This window comes from Cygnus atratus, chromosome 3, assembly GCF_013377495.2.
Source record: "Cygnus atratus isolate AKBS03 ecotype Queensland, Australia chromosome 3, CAtr_DNAZoo_HiC_assembly, whole genome shotgun sequence".
In the NCBI taxonomy this organism is placed as follows: Eukaryota; Metazoa; Chordata; class Aves; order Anseriformes; family Anatidae; genus Cygnus; species Cygnus atratus.
In genome coordinates, this window is record NC_066364.1 from 111754470 (window position 1) to 111773102 (window position 18633).

Here is an 18633-nt window from a genome sequence, read left to right on the forward strand (position 1 = left end):
CTTGAACAATGCAGGAAGCTCATAAATTTTTATATGGCTTTATGAGCCTCTAAAGAGTAATTCACATAGAATTTTCTTTTTCTCCTTAATTCAAGAAATTTGCCTATGATCACATGAAAGTACGTGAGATAAACAATTAAAGACAAATGTCCTGCTGGTCACAATGTGATTCTATTTATGATGCTAAAGCACTGGTGAATTTAGCCCAGAGATTGGATCTTTTTGAACAAGAAAAACATTTTTAACGCAGGTGGCATCTGGTCTTACCCTCTTCAAGCAACTGCAATTCCTTGGAGATCTAAAGCAGAAAGATACCTTTTGCTCGTTCAAGCTCTTTACTGATGCGAAGAGCAAGCAAACCCCTGGGCTCAGATTACAACATATAACATCTTTGAGAAACTGTACTAAAATAACACTGAACGTCATGTGGTGGAAAAATGAAATTCAGTTTTGTAGACACAAGACTGAGAAAATGGAATATGCTCACCATGAGGCAAAAGAGGAGGCGACATGACATTTTGCCTAGGAGGGGTGCTATAAGGCTTAAAGGTCATTAATGAAAAAGTCATGATTGCCAAGTCAGTAGTCATACAGTAAGCATCCCCTCTCTGCAAAGGGAAGCCTGCTGTTCTAGCTCCTGGTTGGTTTTGTTTGTTTTGTTTGTTTGTTTGAAGCAGGAAATAAAAAAATCCACAACTTCCTCAACAGCTCTGCTTCTCCATGAACCAATTTATGTGTCCCATATTACCATCCAGCAAATCCACAGCTGCATTCAAGACATTGTCAACACTGACGATACATCCACAAAGTAATAGGTTGTGTTCAAAAATATTAACAATAAAGAGCGAATTCACTGCCTGCGAACGCTGTCATCCCCCTCCAGAAGCATAAGCTTTTTACCCAGTTCTTACAGGCACATCATAGAAGGAGGAATATTCAGCCATACCTTGAATAATGAATAAGACAGCGACACGCTTTTCTGCCATCCTCCTTTTCAAAACACTCACAGAATAATAAATCAGGGTATCATTTGAAACAGACAGAGCAGAGAAGTATGCTGGGTCCTGAATAGTATCCAAGATGCCCATGAACTGTCCTTGCATTCCAGTTCCAGGTATTCATTAGAGGCTCTGCTTGTCCACAAAAATGAGCAAGAACATAGCACACCGCAGTGGTGATCTCACAACACAAAGCAAACCTGCTGCAGCCAAGTGGACTGCACCACCACAAAATACATAATTTAAAATAAAAAGGCATGAAAGATTCCTGGAGTAGAGTTCTTGGACGCCCTTCATTTCACGTGTAGCTAACATCATTCTGTTGCTCCTCATTACTTTGTCTTACACATCTAGACAAGTGTGGCTTTCCCCATAATATTTGCTGCATAATGCTGGTGTATTAAAATGGAGCAGTTTTGGAGGAAGCTCTGATTTTGGTGAAATGATGAATGACCCAATTTGTCTCCTCAAGTCATTAGTCTTGCCCATCAGCAGCCTGTTAGCTGCTAAGGAAACCACTTTCTAGCCTCCTGGATCTATTAGGGAGCTGAGAAAGCTTTCTTTAAGTGGACATTTTTGTAGTTACCACTGAAAAAAACTTCTACCTCAATTTCCTTAACACTCAGAAATTTGGGGTTAGGTCAAAAACTAAACTAGGGAAATCACAGCCAAAAGAGAATAAACTGATTATAAACAACACGTGACTGCTGCTTACAGTAAACCAAATGAAAGTCCAGATGTTTTCAGCTAAACACCATCTCTCTCTGTAGCTGGTTTTTGCTACTGCTTGGCTCAGAGGTATATAGTCAAACAGGACAAAAAATAAATAAATCACAGAAACTCAGAGAAAAATTAGGTTGGGCAGTTGTGTTTTTTTTTTGTTTTTTAAGAATGGAGATTTTTTTTTTTTCTTGCAAAATTTCATAAATATATCTGGCTTATAGAAATACCCTCCATTTTCTCTCTCCTGCATCTTCCCATGGCATAGTAAATAGCTTCAGAAATCAAGGCAGCCATAAGTCTTTATTAAAAAGCCAATATGAAAGCCATAAACCAAATGAACTTGTGCTTATAATAAAGAGGCTACTTCACAATTTACCTCTTGGCATTCTTAGCTCGCTCCATGATTTTCAGGATGATGTGGAAAAAACCTGAAGCTCACTATGAGTTGTTAATTACTTACAGTCAGAGCTCTGAAGGCAAAAGCAAGTTTATGTACAAAAAAAATGCAACATATTTCTGCTCAGCCAAATTCCTTAATTTTCAGAAGGGATGCACAAAAATCTCTGAGATATGCAGGGGACATACTGAAGAGGTACTGAATATTCACACAGAGACACACTGCAGAATACAATTAATAAAATAAATTAAGACTATTAACTACAGATAATGATTTTCAGGGCAAGTGGCAAATTTAGAGGTTTAATGTTTCAGCTTATGAAATGAGCTCCTTGGTTTCTTTAATTCAGGGGTAGGGTGTGTATCAATAAAAACCATGGCATCTGAGTAGCTAGAGACATAAAAGCCTTTGGATTATTTTATCATGTTAACAAATACAAAAAGCAAAATGAATTTTACTGAAAAATACTCTGAATGCACAGTCCAGCTGGCTTCAGTTTTCCATCTTATTAAAATCCTGGTCCACATTCCCTTTCCAATACATGGACTTTTTCCCCCTTCAGACTACTCTTGTTATGTATTAGTGTGACCTACTGAAGTTGAGAGACTAAGAGATATAAAGCCAGCAGCAGAAAAATGAGGTTCAGGTCCATTACCCTTAGTTATAATCCTGTAAGAAATAGCTGACAAGTTTGTTGGTACATCAAATATGTGTTGGGTGCTGAGCTGCAGTAAGGTTGTGTTTGCAGATCTGTGATAGCAGCCAGCACTTACAGCCTCTTTGAGGGATGAGCTGGAAGAGAAGGGGAGCTAAATTCTCTTGCTCCTATCAATGGGCTTGATCCAAAGCCTTCCAAAATCTGCCACAGGTTTATCCACCAAATACCATAGGCAGGATTTGGATCACAACCAACATAAAGGCCACTTTCTGAAGTGCCACGTGGTGGATAAGGGACAGTTTTTTCCATTGGTGGAAGAAAATCTGCAGCTCAGAGTTTGCAGTGCTCAGCACTAACTCAAACACAGGTCTTTAGCATGACATAAACAGGGTGAAAAGCTTGTGCTGGGAGAGCAAATGCTTCCCTGCTGCCGCACGTGGCCAGCAGGCACTGACACCCACATCACCCTCCACAGAGAGGCATCACAGAGTCGGTAAAAGCCAATCAATTATCAGCAATGCTTCCAGCAAAGTACAGAAATACTGGACATATGGTTATAATGGCACTCATAAAACAAAACTGGCAGGCTCTCGAGGCTGATCACTTTAACCAGTTACATCAATCATGCTGTTACAAAACAGGCAACTCTGGAGAATATGGAAATCAATGTGCCTTCGATGGTTTGGGGAGTTGGCTACAACAGACAGACCTAGCTGGTGGTGCTTGTGGAGAGGGAGCGAAGGGGAGGACTGGGAAACTACTCTGGTTATAACAAAACACCTGAAAGTAAGCACAGACAAGACAGACAAGTGTCTGTTTGTGGTGTTTTTTTTCTTGTTCTAAAAGGTTTCTCAGCTGACAGAAGAAGCAACTCTTAACAAGGGCTCAAGCAGTGTTTCACCTAAATTGCATGGATATGGAAGATGACAAATGGACACAAGAAAGGCATTGCAGGTGAATCAAAAGGAGGTGAAAAGTTTGGATAGGAGATTTAAAAAACATAATGCAAGCCATTATCTCCATGTCTTTCATCACAAAAAGCAAACAGGTTGACTTACATGCCTTAGAGTTAAAAAGTCTTGAGGATCTACTCTTTTTTATTCCAGTTGCATGCTGACCTCGTTAGTGTAGTTTAAGAGCATCCCAGGGGAGTATTCATGTGACTAATATCCGGCAAGACATGCTGGGTTCTCAGGGATCTTAATGGACTAATTTATATGCTTTTCCATTAATTAAAAATCATTTGCATTGTTTATTCTGTGTGAAAGTCAGTGAAACCAATGGACAGCTAAATCCAAAATTTCAAGGAGAGAAGGTGGGCTCTTCAGGACAGACATTCTCATGTAACACTACACATACAATATATACAGTGCAGCCATTTATGCTTTTAAGTAGTACATGATCATTCCAGATTCTTCTCTTAAAGATTATTATGCTTGATTACAGCTAATGTTTCCACAGTAATTTATTGGATACATAAATTTAAAAAGTGTCCTAGACATCATTAGCTGTCTGAATGGAAGATTCACAATTACATCAGTCAGACATGCTATCACTGTTGACTAATTTTGCAACTGAGTTAAGTGCCACACTGAATTAGTGATTTAGTTTCTTACAATAAGCAATTCTAAAACACATGTGCTGGCATCAGAATTACAAAGTCCTTAAAGAAAGCAGTCTTTTGTGCTCTCCTTTGTACATACTCAAAGAGACATTTCCAAATGTGCATTTCCAAAGATCCTCAATCTCTATAAAAGCTTAAGAGCAAGTGTGACTGAGGTATGCACTAGCATATCCATTTAACTTCCACCAAACAACAGCTACACAACATGGGAAGTAGCAGAAGTTTCATCAAATAGAAGCTCTTGTCCTGTAGTAAAAGATGTTACCCTGGACTGTCACGTTTCTACGGCTTTGGTATCCTTATTTGCTCAGTTGAAGCCAGGAGGCCTATGTCTCTTGCTGTGATCATTAAAAAAGCAATGCACAGTGGAACAAATATTGCAAACCTGTTGTTTATGCAATATGCCAAATTTCTGACTGCTCTGGACTTAATGAAAAAACTACCAGTGACTTCAATGAGGCCAATGTATTGTCAGACATTGTGCACTGCTATTCTGTTCCCCTGGAAGAGGTGTTCATTATGTTTATTGCTTCTGTTGGGAATGCAACAGAAATGAAGAAAATTATATTTAAATTAAAGCAATCTGAAGTAGGGCAGGTATTTAAAAATATCTTAACTGCTTACATAGCATACGAGAAGATCTACTGAGAAGTAAAATATTAATACAGAGAACATAAGTACATACAACAAAAATCAAAAAATGCAAAGCAAACAGCTGCATCAAGATGAAGTATCGGGACAGACAAAATTGAACTAATTTCAGATGAACCAAAATAACTTACAGGCACAGCAAAGGAGAGGTTTTTAATTACTGGAGATCATCTGCATCTTTATCTACCATACCGAGGCTAGCATGGTTTTCCAAAAGAAAGCAGGCCCCCGTGCTTCCCTGCTCTCCTCTTCTGGAGTCTTATCCGAGTTTGGCTTATCCAAAGGGCTCAGCAAAAACTCTCTCTCTAAAACCAGTTGCATGGTTACTAATTAACAGTGGATTTGGGAAATCCAAAATGTAAAAATTAAAAAACTGCAAATGTATTTTTTTAAATTTTCAACTAAAAATGTGACATTTTCATTCTGTGGAATTAGAAGCTCCCTATTTTATTTTGTTGCACTTTGTTGTAAAATTACATGGTGTGCACTGCCTCCTGGGAACTCTATATTTGAACCTGTCCTCCCAAGTGGACCATGCACCAGAGTGGTATTTTGTTGCTGCTGTTTTAATTCAGCATGTTTCAGAAGCCAAATGTTTAAAGTGAGGTTGAACTTAACCAAAATAAAAATATTTACTGTTTATAAAACACTCATTTCTGCTAGCAAAAAAATGCTGTTCTAATTGCCGATTTCTGGCCAGTTCCAAAAGCGAATTGGTCTGCAGAAAGGGAGGTAATATAAAACCAAAACAGAACTATGCCAGGTCCCTCCATGGATAACAGTGAGGACTGACATCTTTCCTCTACTTTTCTTGTCCAAATAAAAGAAGAAAATAATTCCAGAAAAACTTACTTGGAGAAGCCCAGGAGGGAGGCACAAGCCAATTTCAAAAGCACCTGCCAGAACTGATGAAGGAACGTCCTTATCTGTTCTCTTCCACCCCCGTGCATTTCTCATTTCAACAGTCTTAGTTTACTTTCCCTGGATGATGCCTTAAGTGAAAATTAATACCACCGCTTAATGATTAAAGTGATTAGCCACCTTGCACTTTCTCAGTGTGCAGCTGATTAATTAAGTACATTGATTACAGAGAAAAATAAATGCTGTGGACAATGTGCGGTCTTTAGCTTGCAAAGTGAGTATCTTTGGCACCATGTCACATCGCCTGTACATCAGCCATGCATTTGACAACTATCCCTTTCAGGTGGTTATAATACAGCAGAAAGCTGGACACTTTTTGCAGCACTCATTGCTTTGAAAATAATCTCAGGCAAATGCAACTACAACTCATTAGTATCTTTCCTACTGTAAGGGCATCGTACCTTGAGGAGATTTTACAGCCAGTTCAGAGCAGCGGCCTGGAGAGGCCCACGTCAGTGGAGCAAGGCCAACTCCAGCTGTATAGCAGGTGCTAAGCACTGAATCCCAGAACTTTCCAAGTATTTGGGGTCCAGATCTCCTATAATGGGCTTTAGCAAAGCCATAAAGCCATTAGCGTAACATCTTTCGGTATGAGAAATCCTGTTTTCAGCTACAAACATGGCTCCGTGCACGCCACAAGTCGTCTGCTGCTAAGGCAATTGTGCTTCCTTCACAAGTTGCAGCCTCCTCTACAGCAAAAGCCTCTGTCTATGTCCTCTGGCCACATGAAATGATATGAAGGAGAAGGAGTCTTTAAATTCTTTTGGCTCTTCCATCTTTTTAATTGAGTTGAAAGCTAGAAGGCTTTGATAACATCTGTGATTACAAAACATTTTTCTCTCTCATGAAGTAAGAAGACACCGGTGTCTCCTTTACATAGCAGTGTCTCTCTCCTCTTCTCACTGACCATGTAAAGTGGCTATCAGATAGAGGAGAGGAACTGTACAGTCATCTTACTTAGCCTGCAGCATACGAGCTCCACTGTCACACGTACCTGCAAAACCAGTTACTGTTGGGAGCAGGGGAGGAGGAAAGGACCGTTTGAGGGACCTCATTATGTTTTCCAAGACGTGAAACACTCTCTGTATGTGGTAACCCAGGCCAGCCTTCCAAATACATAGAGAACCTCATTTGCCCGGCTGATCTCATCAGAGGAGTCATCCTTTCTTTTTCAGCCTTCCATATGTTCAGAGAAAAAAAACAGATTGCACAGAACAGAGAGACGAGCCCAGACACCGATCCTGCACAGAATAACAGAAAAAATTGCCGAGTCTGACACAGAGAACTTCATTCTCTTCCCAGTAACTTCTAATTTATGCCAGTGAGACATCATTGTCTTGTGTGTCTTTAACGGTCATCTTCCAAACACTACAGCCAGCCTCCTAGCCACTAGAAGCCATGTGAGCAGCACAAGCAGAAGGCCACCGGTTTCTGTTGCTGAGGCGTCAGTCAGCCTGGCATTTCAACACTTGACCCATCCTTCCAGCTTGGCAAGAGAGAGGTTCCATTTTCTCTGCATAACAATTTCTTGAAATTTCTCCACAATCGACTTCAACAGCACCCATCAGGCTGTGCTCGCTGGATTTTCAAAGCATTAGTAGAAGGATGTGATATGAATTTATTCCAGATTTTGGTGGATACTTTTTAATTGCTACGCTAGTGTTTATTTTAGAAAACCTATTAGCAAAAAACCCAACCCCAAAGCAACGTAAGAAAAAAAAATTAAAAGAAAGAAAGAAACCAAACCATCTGAAATTCAATTAGTGATGCACTGAACCATCTGAAACAGCTTGTTCTTTATTTTTTGATACTGTAAATGTTATTTTGACATTGCAATTAAAAATAGGTACCAGTAATAATGGCCAGCATGCAGAATTTGCCCATAAAATACGTTTGATGTATTAGCAGTAAAGCTTTATTGGCATTAAGTGCATAGTGTATGTGCTCAATAACCCTTTGAAATGTACTAGGAAATGGCAGTGCAACTGTCTCAGGCTCTTTTGAAGATCTTGCTGTAGGAATCAGATCTCATAACACTGACTGAAATCACTCACTGACGCCAGGCAGGGAGGAACGGGACTCTGCTATGGTTTGGCTTTAAGTTCCCTGTGGATCCCCTGGGCTGACATTAACAGTGCAGAGCTTGGGAGCTTTTCAAGGTCTTCAGAGGGTTTCCAACAAATTTCTGTCTTAGAAGAGCAACGTTTTTCTTGCCACCAGTTACAGGTGAACTGTTTGACTTGGGCATTACATCAGCTGGGATTTCAGTGGGGCGGATCATCAGGGTCAGAGGAGCATGGGTCAATAGCTGTCAACAGAGCTCTGTCAGCTTACAAAAACCCACAATTAGGCCCAGGGATTTTAGTGGAGATGCTGATGACTTACCCTGGCAAATCACTGAGATCAGGCTCACAGCCTCCAGAACAATTTGTGTGCCCTTTTGGTAGCACGCAGGGAGGGCTAAGGCACACACGGAGATTCATGTTAATGAAGGAAACACAGACTTTCTAAAAGAAAGAAGATCCTCTATGCCACTGCTACGCTTCACTGCACATATTGCAGTGTATACCTTACTGCCTGTACTATTTCTTCCTTCTTCTGTGGCTGTAAAAATTATTCAATGATGCTTCTGTTCCTCTAGCAAACAATGGAAATTGCAGGTCATAACAGAAGTAGAACATTTCCCTGCTTCGCTGCTTCTATGATAAGATAATTATCCCAAAAATATGCTTCTGTGTGTCTCCCAGCAGGGCAGGAGGAGCTGTTATTATATTAGCTGGTGACAAGTAACCAAAAGTTGTGAGGGAGACTGTTTTGTCTTTGGAGCTGTAATCAAGTGGAGAGAGAAGACAGGTAAGTCCACCAGGTCTTCACATTTCAATACAAAATGTGTTAGATGACAGAAAACATCATTTAACCCCGGGGTAACTCCAGAAAGTCTTCCCTCATTCCTTACACGAGGCCTGTTTTGCTCAGGAAATCCCTTCCTGCGTGCAGCTTGAGTGACAGCTGGTAAGGACCTTGGTAGATGGAACATAAGGTGTGCCAGAAAGACACATGTTACAGAGGAGAAAAGACAGAAAGTTATGGGAAGGACAGCAATGAAAACGCTGCTGGGATGACTGCATGTTTTTACACACTTTACATCTCTATAATTCCATGGATTTCAATTTTTTTTCTTATCTGAATATCTTATATTACTACATATCACTATTACTAAGAACTGCTACATGATTCACATTTTACAAGTAGCAATACTTTCTTTTTTAAAAAAGTTTTCTGTTCATATAGTCACCTCCACTTTTTCCACAGCAAATGTTTGCTATGTGCTCTCCCTCCCCTGTTTTTTTTTTTTTAAACAAGCTTTTAGCTTCAGGCAGAGTTCAGACACTGAAACCAGCAAATTTTTAACTCCTGGCTTGAGTGTCTTGGCAGGATTCTGATTTTCTTCATTGCTGCTAATCAGGGATACATCCACGTGCCTGAGATGATCAGCTCCCTGCTGCTCCAAGTGGGATAATGCAGCTACACTGACCTTCACCAGCAGACACGGGGCCAAGTATAAGAGCTCCAGAATACAAACTGATGTGAGGGAGAGATCAGCTTATATTTATGTTCGTGGCACAAATCACCATTTGCTCCCTTAGGTTTTGCTTTAAAACAACGTACTTAAGTTTGTCATCTACACCCCAGCAACTGCTGTTCTCCTCTTGTATTAGAGGCATCTAATATGCAGCCCTTGTTACTTCACTTTTCTTTTTCACTCAGATGCTGTGTCTTAGAGAAGCCAGTCCTGAAAATTGCTGGCTTTATATGCACAGTCTGAGTTGAAAGAAAAGCATGGAGTACATTAGGCTTCAGCTTTTTAATTATCACTTCATAATGAAGGGTTCTCTTTGTGGGAAAAAATAATTTCCTGAAGGCTGAACCTCTGCAGGGTTTCCAAGGCTTGGAAGAAAATATCGATCCTTTGACAATGAGTCTCTCTGCATTCAGAGCGCAGAATGGAAAATTCCAGCTTTGCAATAACCCCCTAATTCCCAAACAGCAAGTAGCTGTGCTGCAGCTTACTGGAGGGGTGCTGGGGGAGCAGTCCATACAGACCATGAACACGCATGCTCCTTTTTAAGTATATAGAATCGTTTAGGTTGGAAAAAAACTCTAACTTCATCTAGTCCAGCCTTTAACCTAGCACTGTCAAGTCCACCATTAAACCACATCACTAAGCTCTACATCTACATCTACGTTTTTTGAAGACCTCCAGGAATGGTGACTCAACCACTTCCCTGGACAGGCTGTTCCAATAGTTCCCAACCCTTTCAGTGAAGAAAGTTTTCTTAATATCCAACCTAAACTTCCACTGGTACAACTTAAGGCCATTACCCCTTGTCTTATCACCTGGTGCATGGAGGAGACAGATCCCTCCTTTGCTATAGCCTCTTTTAAGGTAATTGTAGATTGTGATAAGGTCTGCTCTGAGCCTTCTCTTCTCCAGGCTAAACAACCCCAGCTCCCTCGGCTGATCCTCGTCAGACTTGTTCTCTAGAAGCTTCACCAGCTTCATTGCCCTTCTTTGGGGCACCTGGATGTTGTCATATTTCGTAAACGTTGAAGAAAAAATACAAAATGATTTTTGTCTTTAGAAAGCACTTTCTCTTCCCTGACCCCATTATGTCTAAGTGCTAACCCCCCATTAAACAGTTCAAGCAGGAAACCAGCAAGTCAAAAACATAAAAGCCAAATTAAACCGAGTAACCAAAGCCAAGTGTTTATACTTGAAAAATGCTAACGTGCTGAAAACACCACCTTTGAGAGACTTTCTAATTGTTCCCAATTTTCCCCGAAGTTGAACAGATATTGCCATGGCATGTAGGCATGTACACACCAGAGACACATAAGCTGTAGGCTTTTAATTTCCTAAAAATAAACAATGCAACTTAAAAGAAAGCTGCCCCAAAGTGCAAATGCCAGCAAATGCCAAACTCGTGGTACAGGAACCATGCGAGGGTGATTGCAATTGTTACGCTGGCCTGAAGAGAGTTAACAACTCATTCCTAAGAGACCAACTTCAATCCATTTTTTGGTCTCAGCTGATCTTTCCTTCAGCTGAATTTAAGTTCTTGTCTTTAGTTCATGCCCAAATTCCTGCCTACTGGGAAAAAAGGCCCCCATGGCCTCTGAGATTCAGTAGACGCTATCAGAGCAGGCTCTCCTAGGACTCAAAGAGGCCTGCGTAGCCCTGCAGAGAGAGGAGGAGAGGCAAAGCATGGATGAACCAAGCCCTGCAACCACTGTGCTATGCTTCGGTGGGGGAGGAGAAGGCAGATTTTTGCAGCAGGAGCAGGAACAGCCTTGCTCACCTCTCAGACACAGCCACGGCAGCCGGCTTTGTGTGCGGAGGTGCCAGCAGCCTTACTGGTTACCAAGTTTACCTTTTTACTGTTTACCTTGCCCATAATGTACTAATTTATCAGTACATTTCCTTGCCATGTCCTCTGGTATATTCAGCTCATATTTTTCTATTTCTGTATTAAAAACATTTGACTTATTGTCTCCTTTAAGATTGTGATCTTTCAGATGGGGCTTCTGCTGCTCCTTAAAGGATTATTTGTCTCACCAACCACTTGTTCCTCAGTCTTTTCTCCCCTGTGTCTGGCTATTGATCTGCCCTGCCCAAGCCAGGACCACCCCTGCATTTTGCATTGGACAGGCAATCTTCTTTTGTCCCCCAACAGCCCAATCATTGCTACACTACAGGATCACCCTTTGCTGGGTCAAAGCCATTGCCACACAGACTTTTTCAGATTCTCATCTCAAGATCATTCTCTGCACAGGTCTTTCATGTTTACCATCACAGATTTGTCTTCCCTACTCCCACCCCGCTTTTTTTCTCCGATTTTCAGCCCAATAGTTCTTGGTCTGTGTCCAGCTCCACTGCTTTCTGACTTCTAGCATCACCTCTGTGCATTGCCATTACATTCTCTACGTTATTTTCATTAATTTCTAAAATATTCAGTATTGCCACTCTAAAACCAATACATTTCTGCTAAGCCTGACAAGTATTTATCTATCAAACAGAAAAATATTCTTAGAAATAAAAGAGAAAAACACTGTAATACAAAGAAATCTATTTTTACTTTCTGGGCATGATCCTAGGTTCACTGTTAACAACAGAAATGTTCCCATTTGACATTAGATCAGATATGATAACACAGGTTTAGCTTGTTTATTTGAAACATGTTTTTTAGGAACAGAATATTCTCTCATGCTTTGTTCATGCCTGCTGCTGTAAAAGCAAGTGAGTGAGTAAAAAGCACATTCTGGCCCTAGATCATAAGCTAAAAACACACATGCGGAGAACAATTCCTGCAAAGACAAAGGCTATCTTTTAATAACATCTTTATTTGTATCAATTTATGGAAGCATTCTACTGAGTTATTTCTCTTGGGTGAGGATTTTGCAGTTAGGGCACAGGTTCTAATTGCCTGCTATCAAGTTAGTAAGCCAGTTCATACAGAGTGCACTTCACCTCTGCAGTAAAGCTTTTTCTCAAATTTCTTGTCCAAAGTCAACACCTTCTGTATCTATATAACCTCCACCAAAGGTGCTTTGATGTTTACTACAAGGAATGAGTTTTCCTTCTGTGTAGTTTTTATTATTTTCCAAATTGCAACAACTAATGCATAAAAGAATTGTCTTAATCTTTCTCATTTTGAGCCGTTCTTCCTGAATGGCTCATGTTTTTACCAAAATTTCCATTTTTTTTTAAATTTAATTGCAATTAAAAACCAAACCATGCTGTTTAGCTGAAGAAGCCTTGGCTTCTAGTGAGAAAGCCACTGACTGCAAGAAAATAGCAAGACCTAAAGCAGAAACACTGCAAGCCTCTAAGCAAAGAGCCACAGCTTCTTGACTGTCACTGCCAGAGAACTGCCTGAAATAACAAGGGCAGCCCACAGTCTGAGGGTGCTGGGAGCCCTTGTAGACACCTGGAGACCGGAGCTAGTGTCAGTGAGGGGCTGGGGAGAGCCAGGAAGAATTAAGAAAGATAAAAAGCCTCAAGTCTGAAGGTAAGCCTGAGGTAGGTTTGAGAAACAATCAATGGACAAAGCATGTGCTGATAATACACGATCTGCCCTGCGTGTGCTTTGGAGCACTGGACCAAATCACCTGTTATAAAGAAATTAAGCTGTTCCTGGAGGTTTCAAAAGCTAATAAATGCTGGAGCCATGGTGAACAATAGCAGCATTGCCACAGCCCACAGCTCTGTGGCCCTCCAAGTGACAGGTGCATTCTGCATCTAAACAGCAGGATTTAGAGCCAATTCCCAGGTTACTCATTGCTGCCCTAAATCCAATACTGCAAACTGCAGCTTATTTAATGTGAGGCAGCACTGTCATTCCTGCAAAAAAAGCCTTGTCACCTTTTCATTCCTTGCACAGGCAGTCCCATTTTTATTCTGCTTATTTCGATGTGGAATGTATCATCTGTAAGATCAATAGTTCAGATGTACTGTTATTTTACTCATTGTTTAAAATTTTGTAGCAAAGAGGGATCATAACAATAATAAAATCCACATTTTACAGAAAAGGTCAGCATGTACTTACATAATTAGAGGCAAGATCAGGATGCAGATAATCAATTCCTGCAATAAAATAATGACAGATTACAAACCAAAGGTTAACAGTTTCCAAAAAATATTTTCTAATGATCACATAACAAAACAAGAGTCCTTTGCAACCACAGGAAAACAATCAAGGCAAATAACGCAATTGACTGAAGTGCGATTCCAATTTTTACATGTTGACTTAAAAATTGCAGCATCATTTCTGATGCAGTCCCAGCTAGGAGTTTTAAATCATTTATGTCAAAATCCAGGTGCCAGTTGAGAAGGGGTGCTCAGTGACAAAATTTATTGGCCTGTTTTGTAAACTAGATCATATTTGTTTAGTAAGACTAGTTTAAATAACAATTTATCTTTATACAAAGTGCTGTGGGTGTCAAAGCATACCAAAACTATGAATGTCAGCAAGCACTGGATCAGTACAGAATATAAAAAAGGAGTAATTTAAACACTGAAAATGATAAACTAAGTAGACAGAAAATTACCTAAACTAGACCTGGGGAGATCACTCAGGCAAACATGTTTGACTATGTGAATGATAGGAAACATGTTGGATTAGACTGTTTTAGCAAATATCTGGACATAGGTTGCAGTCTGAGGTGTTGGCCTCATGAGGGGCAATATCATGACACTTAAAAATTTAGATTGTGATCATTCATATACATGGTTTAAAAAAGCTGACACAAACCAGAAATTCAAAACAAGTCAAATATTCACTAAGAGCTCGTGGACTTATCTGATTTGGACCTAGCACTACAAGCACTGAAAAACTCTTCCAGAAGGAACTCTCAAGTCCCCTGGATCTCTAAGCAAATCAGAGAAGAAAACAAAAATACCATATCCAAAGCTATCAAGAGCACGCACACAAATAGAAACCCTGATATTTTACACAGCATGAATTTAAATGGTGGCTCTGCACTTTGGTGGTATGCTAAAGCCTGTAACAAGGCAGTGGTGCGGAATATGCTCATGCTACTGCATTAAATCTTTCCAAAGATGGCAAATATACATATCCCCGTGGATGGAATAACAGAAGCAGCAGATCTACGCTCACATGGGATAAGCTGACCTATTACATATCCAGTTAAAACGTACAAAGAAAAGGCCACTAATCTCATGTTACATTTTGAACATTAGTGCTTCCAACCAACATGTGGTCAATTTTATCTGCAAAGAGAATGGCATGTTATTGCTATTGTTCTGATGAAAAAATTACCTCCCATTATGTAGGGTCCTTAGCATTAGATTTGCAAGAAGGGACCCTTGCACCTGTGGAAAGCCTTGTTGATCTAAATGGGAGATGGGCAACAGAAGTCTCAACAAAGAATCATTTTATTCAGGTGCTCTCTTCCAGATTCACTGAAAGAGAATACAAGACAAAATACTCCCTTCTCTAAAAGCTATATCTGATGGGCTAACACCTCTCAATAGCTTTATTTGACCTGAAGCTTAATCAGTTTGTTGTGATTCCTATTATAGTCATGCCTAGCCATTCTGAAAGCAAAGTCCTGCTTCTGTGGGATCAGTAAAAATGTGATTTCTCATGACATCAATATAACAGTGTGTGAATCTACTTTCGTACTTCTACAAGAGCCCTGTCTTAAGGGTGAGCAGATGAGGAACAGAAATGAATGAGGACACACCTCAGCTGACCCTAGAAAACATACGTGGAACCAGCCTTTTTATTTATTTTTAATATTGTTCAGTCACCATAAAAACAAAATTTTCAAAATTTAGCCCAAAGAGAACTGATAAATGACTACACAGAATTCCTGTACTTCAGCAAGGAATCCATGAGTAAAGCAGCTGTGACTTCAATTGTATCTTTTATCTTCATCTTCCCTGAACTTAGCCTCAAATTAGTAATGTATTTAATATGCAGGTCTTTATTGACATTCAGCATGAAAGTGTTTAATTATTTCAGCTGTCAAGTATGACTTTGAGAATAATGTAACCCAGAAAATGTTTTCTTAAGTACTTTTTGCAGGGCAATTATGTCCTCCAGTCAGTGCCTACAGAAGTCAAGGGGAGTCTTTCCTTTGGCTTAATGGTTGTTATAGTGTGCCCTGGAAGACCTCTGTTTGATAACAGCAAACTGCTTTTAGTGCTTTGGATATCCATGCGTCTGTATCCCTATTGAAGACTTTGTAACATATTTTCCCTGAAGGTTGGAAGTCTCAGCACTATAAGCAATCCATTATTACTTTTTAATCTTTTTTTGACTTTGATTGCACAGGAAAAGCTACTTTAAAATATTAAATTAGCATGCAGTCTTCACTTACCGTCATCCATAATTCCTATGGTAACTCCTTTCCCTGTGTATCCCAGTTCCCATGCTTCAGCTACATTAAGGTCAAGTCCAGGAGTCCCATCTGCTTGACCAGTGTTAATCTAATACATCAGTGAAAAAGAAGAATATTTTTTTCACTTGATATACACACTACGACAGCCATTGATTTTTTCATTATACCTTTGCATGTATCTTTGGTATGCAAAATATGTCCAATTTGCTTTGGGGTACACAGCTATATGTAATCATATCTACTGCAATAAAGCAGGGTTTTAAAAAAATAAAAGGTGGTGATAGTAAATTCACTTCTTTGTGGCTTATAAGATTTGGTTAAACCCTGAATCTGTTCAACCCAAAGGAGGATTTTTCTACTCAATTATGTCAGGGCAGTGGGTCAAGCTAGCAAAAGTTACTACAGTAGTTTTACAGAGGACTTTTTAATGAGCAGGTAATGCTTTTTTTCTTGAAAGTGGGGAGCTACTGAAAGTCATGACCAGTGGGTTTAGTGCCAGAAATGACTTCTTTGATAAACTAATTAGGCCTGCTTTGAGCAGGAAGGTTCAGCAGATGAACTTCAAGGGTCCTATCCAATATTGTACGTGAATATGATTGTACGTCGGGGGTAAGGGCAATCCCCTCTGTCTTCAGGCACTAGTCATGTTTACCAGTCTCATTCACAAATTTCTCAAGTTCCATGGTAAACATAATATGGATGCTGCTCTTCCAAATGCAAAACTTCAACTTTGTGTCAGACACATGGTATCAAAGTGCATTTTACTGCACTTTATAACCTAAAATCTACATGCATAGCTTGATAAAAAATATGGTTATTTTTATCACCGCAACATTTTGATTGACTGAAGTACCACAAAGAGGTGAATTAATTCACACTTTAGTTTATTACTCCATCACGGATGAAGTCCCATCCATGCTAACATGCCTTCATTCATCTGGCAACTCTCATCTTAGAAAAAATTAACAGACATATTTGATGGATTCACAAAACATAGGAAATGCATTAAAAGGAAAGAGAACAAGAAACACTTTTCATAAGCAAAAAGAGCCAACTTAAGTGAACAAGATGGTATTACATTTACAAAGTATTTTACCGTAAATAGGTTGCAACGTCAAAACACCAGTTACTTTATCACATTTTTAAGGGAAAAAAAATCTTTCTTAGCTACTTTTATGTAAAAAAATATTTTTTATTTTAAGTCTAAAAACTTCTCCTTGTAAAATGGGACACATTAAAAATGCAACAACTTAGTAAAACAATTTATTTTGACATTGGCCTAAAGCCCAAATTCATCACTTTTCAGATGCTCTGCTTTTGACAGAAGAAAATCAATTAAACAGTATTCAAATTTCTACAAGAAAAGTAAAACCTCAACTTTTTCTAGTTAGTACACTAGAACTTTTTGTTATAATTCTGTAACAATGCTTTACCTGGCAACAGCTCAAAGACATGATTCATATGCAGTTTTAGGGGTCACATCAGCACACCAGGAATGCCCACAGGACATCAATACAGTTCTCTTTCAAGCCTTCTAAGGATCTTTCCATTGACTGAAATGAAATTTAGCTCTTGAAGTTTGCTGGGTCTTCCCAGCATAAAAGAGGTACAGTTAAAAACAACAGGCCAGTGTCTTGGATCCACTCCCAAGTTCTTGTGAGAGAATTGGAAAGAACACTTGCAAGACATTGCAATGGCATGGAAAAAATTGAATGCCAATTATTTAGTTAGGATTACTGTGATTTTCTTTCAAACTTACCAGATACCATTGCTTTGTAAATAAAGGATCATTCATGTTGATGTCAATGTCATTGATATCTCTATATCCTCTCTTTCTTCTGCTGAAGCCTTCTTGTTGCACGGCTTTCTTTACCTGGAAGGGTTAATTTTTACATCGTTAGCTCGATGTTCTTAACTACAAAGATTTTTTTAGCATTGTTTTCAGGAGAGAGAAGGCTTATGAAATCACATTATTTGTGGGTGTGTTATTCGTTCAAACCTGTGGCTGATTTCAGTTGAAATTTGCAAAGAGGCAGAGAGCTCAAGGACTAATACAATTGTTGGGAAGAAGATGGCTATGTAGAGGAGAGACACCCAGAAGTGTCCTACCTGGAGGAAAGCTAAAGAGTGATCACATTTTAGATACTCGAGAATCTGCACAAGAAATAGTCCCTATTCAGACATCATTAGTGTCATGGATCTTCTTGCCATGCTTTACTTTCTCCGAGCCATCAGAATCAAAACCACTGCCATTATTTGATGACAAAATTATTTAACTAATTCCCGACATGACTGTTCCAAGCTGCAGGCAATTGATAAAATGAGGATTCATGTCTGGGCCATGATGTCTTTTATTTTTTCAGATTTTAATCCACGTATTTTCAGAGTATGCCTTTTTTAGAATATACCTCTTTTGCCTTTTCTGCAAAAGAGATTTGTTGGGAGAAAAGTACCTGGGGCTGTGTGTTCCCATTGTACTTCTGAGGTTCTCAAAAACACATCTTACTGAGCCAATCACTTTCAGGGATTATCTTTGCAATAAATAAGTGATAAATAAATACATTGGCAAGAAAAACTAAATGAGAAAATGCCACTAAGTGGACAAGACTGGTGAAAGTGTAAGACATGAGAGTACTGGTTATGAAACACAAGCAGACAGTTTTTTAGAGATCCTATTTTTTATGAACTGCAAATTCACGTGTAAACATAACTAAACACTATAGAAAACAAGAAA

General features: G+C 39.4%; 1 protein-coding gene across 1 annotated transcript in view; it reads right to left on the reverse strand.

The window, feature by feature from the left end:
- Nucleotides 1-18633, reverse strand: part of PCSK2 (proprotein convertase subtilisin/kexin type 2) — a 102052-nt gene that overhangs the window by 36946 nt on the left and 46473 nt on the right. Inside the window, exons 3-5 of the mRNA XM_035553007.2 lie at nucleotides 17659-17772; nucleotides 15879-15987; nucleotides 13580-13617 (exon numbers count right to left, since the gene is read on the reverse strand). Coding sequence (XP_035408900.1) covers nucleotides 13580-13617; nucleotides 15879-15987; nucleotides 17659-17772 — 261 coding nt within the window. The remainder of the gene's footprint in view (nucleotides 1-13579; nucleotides 13618-15878; nucleotides 15988-17658; nucleotides 17773-18633) is intronic.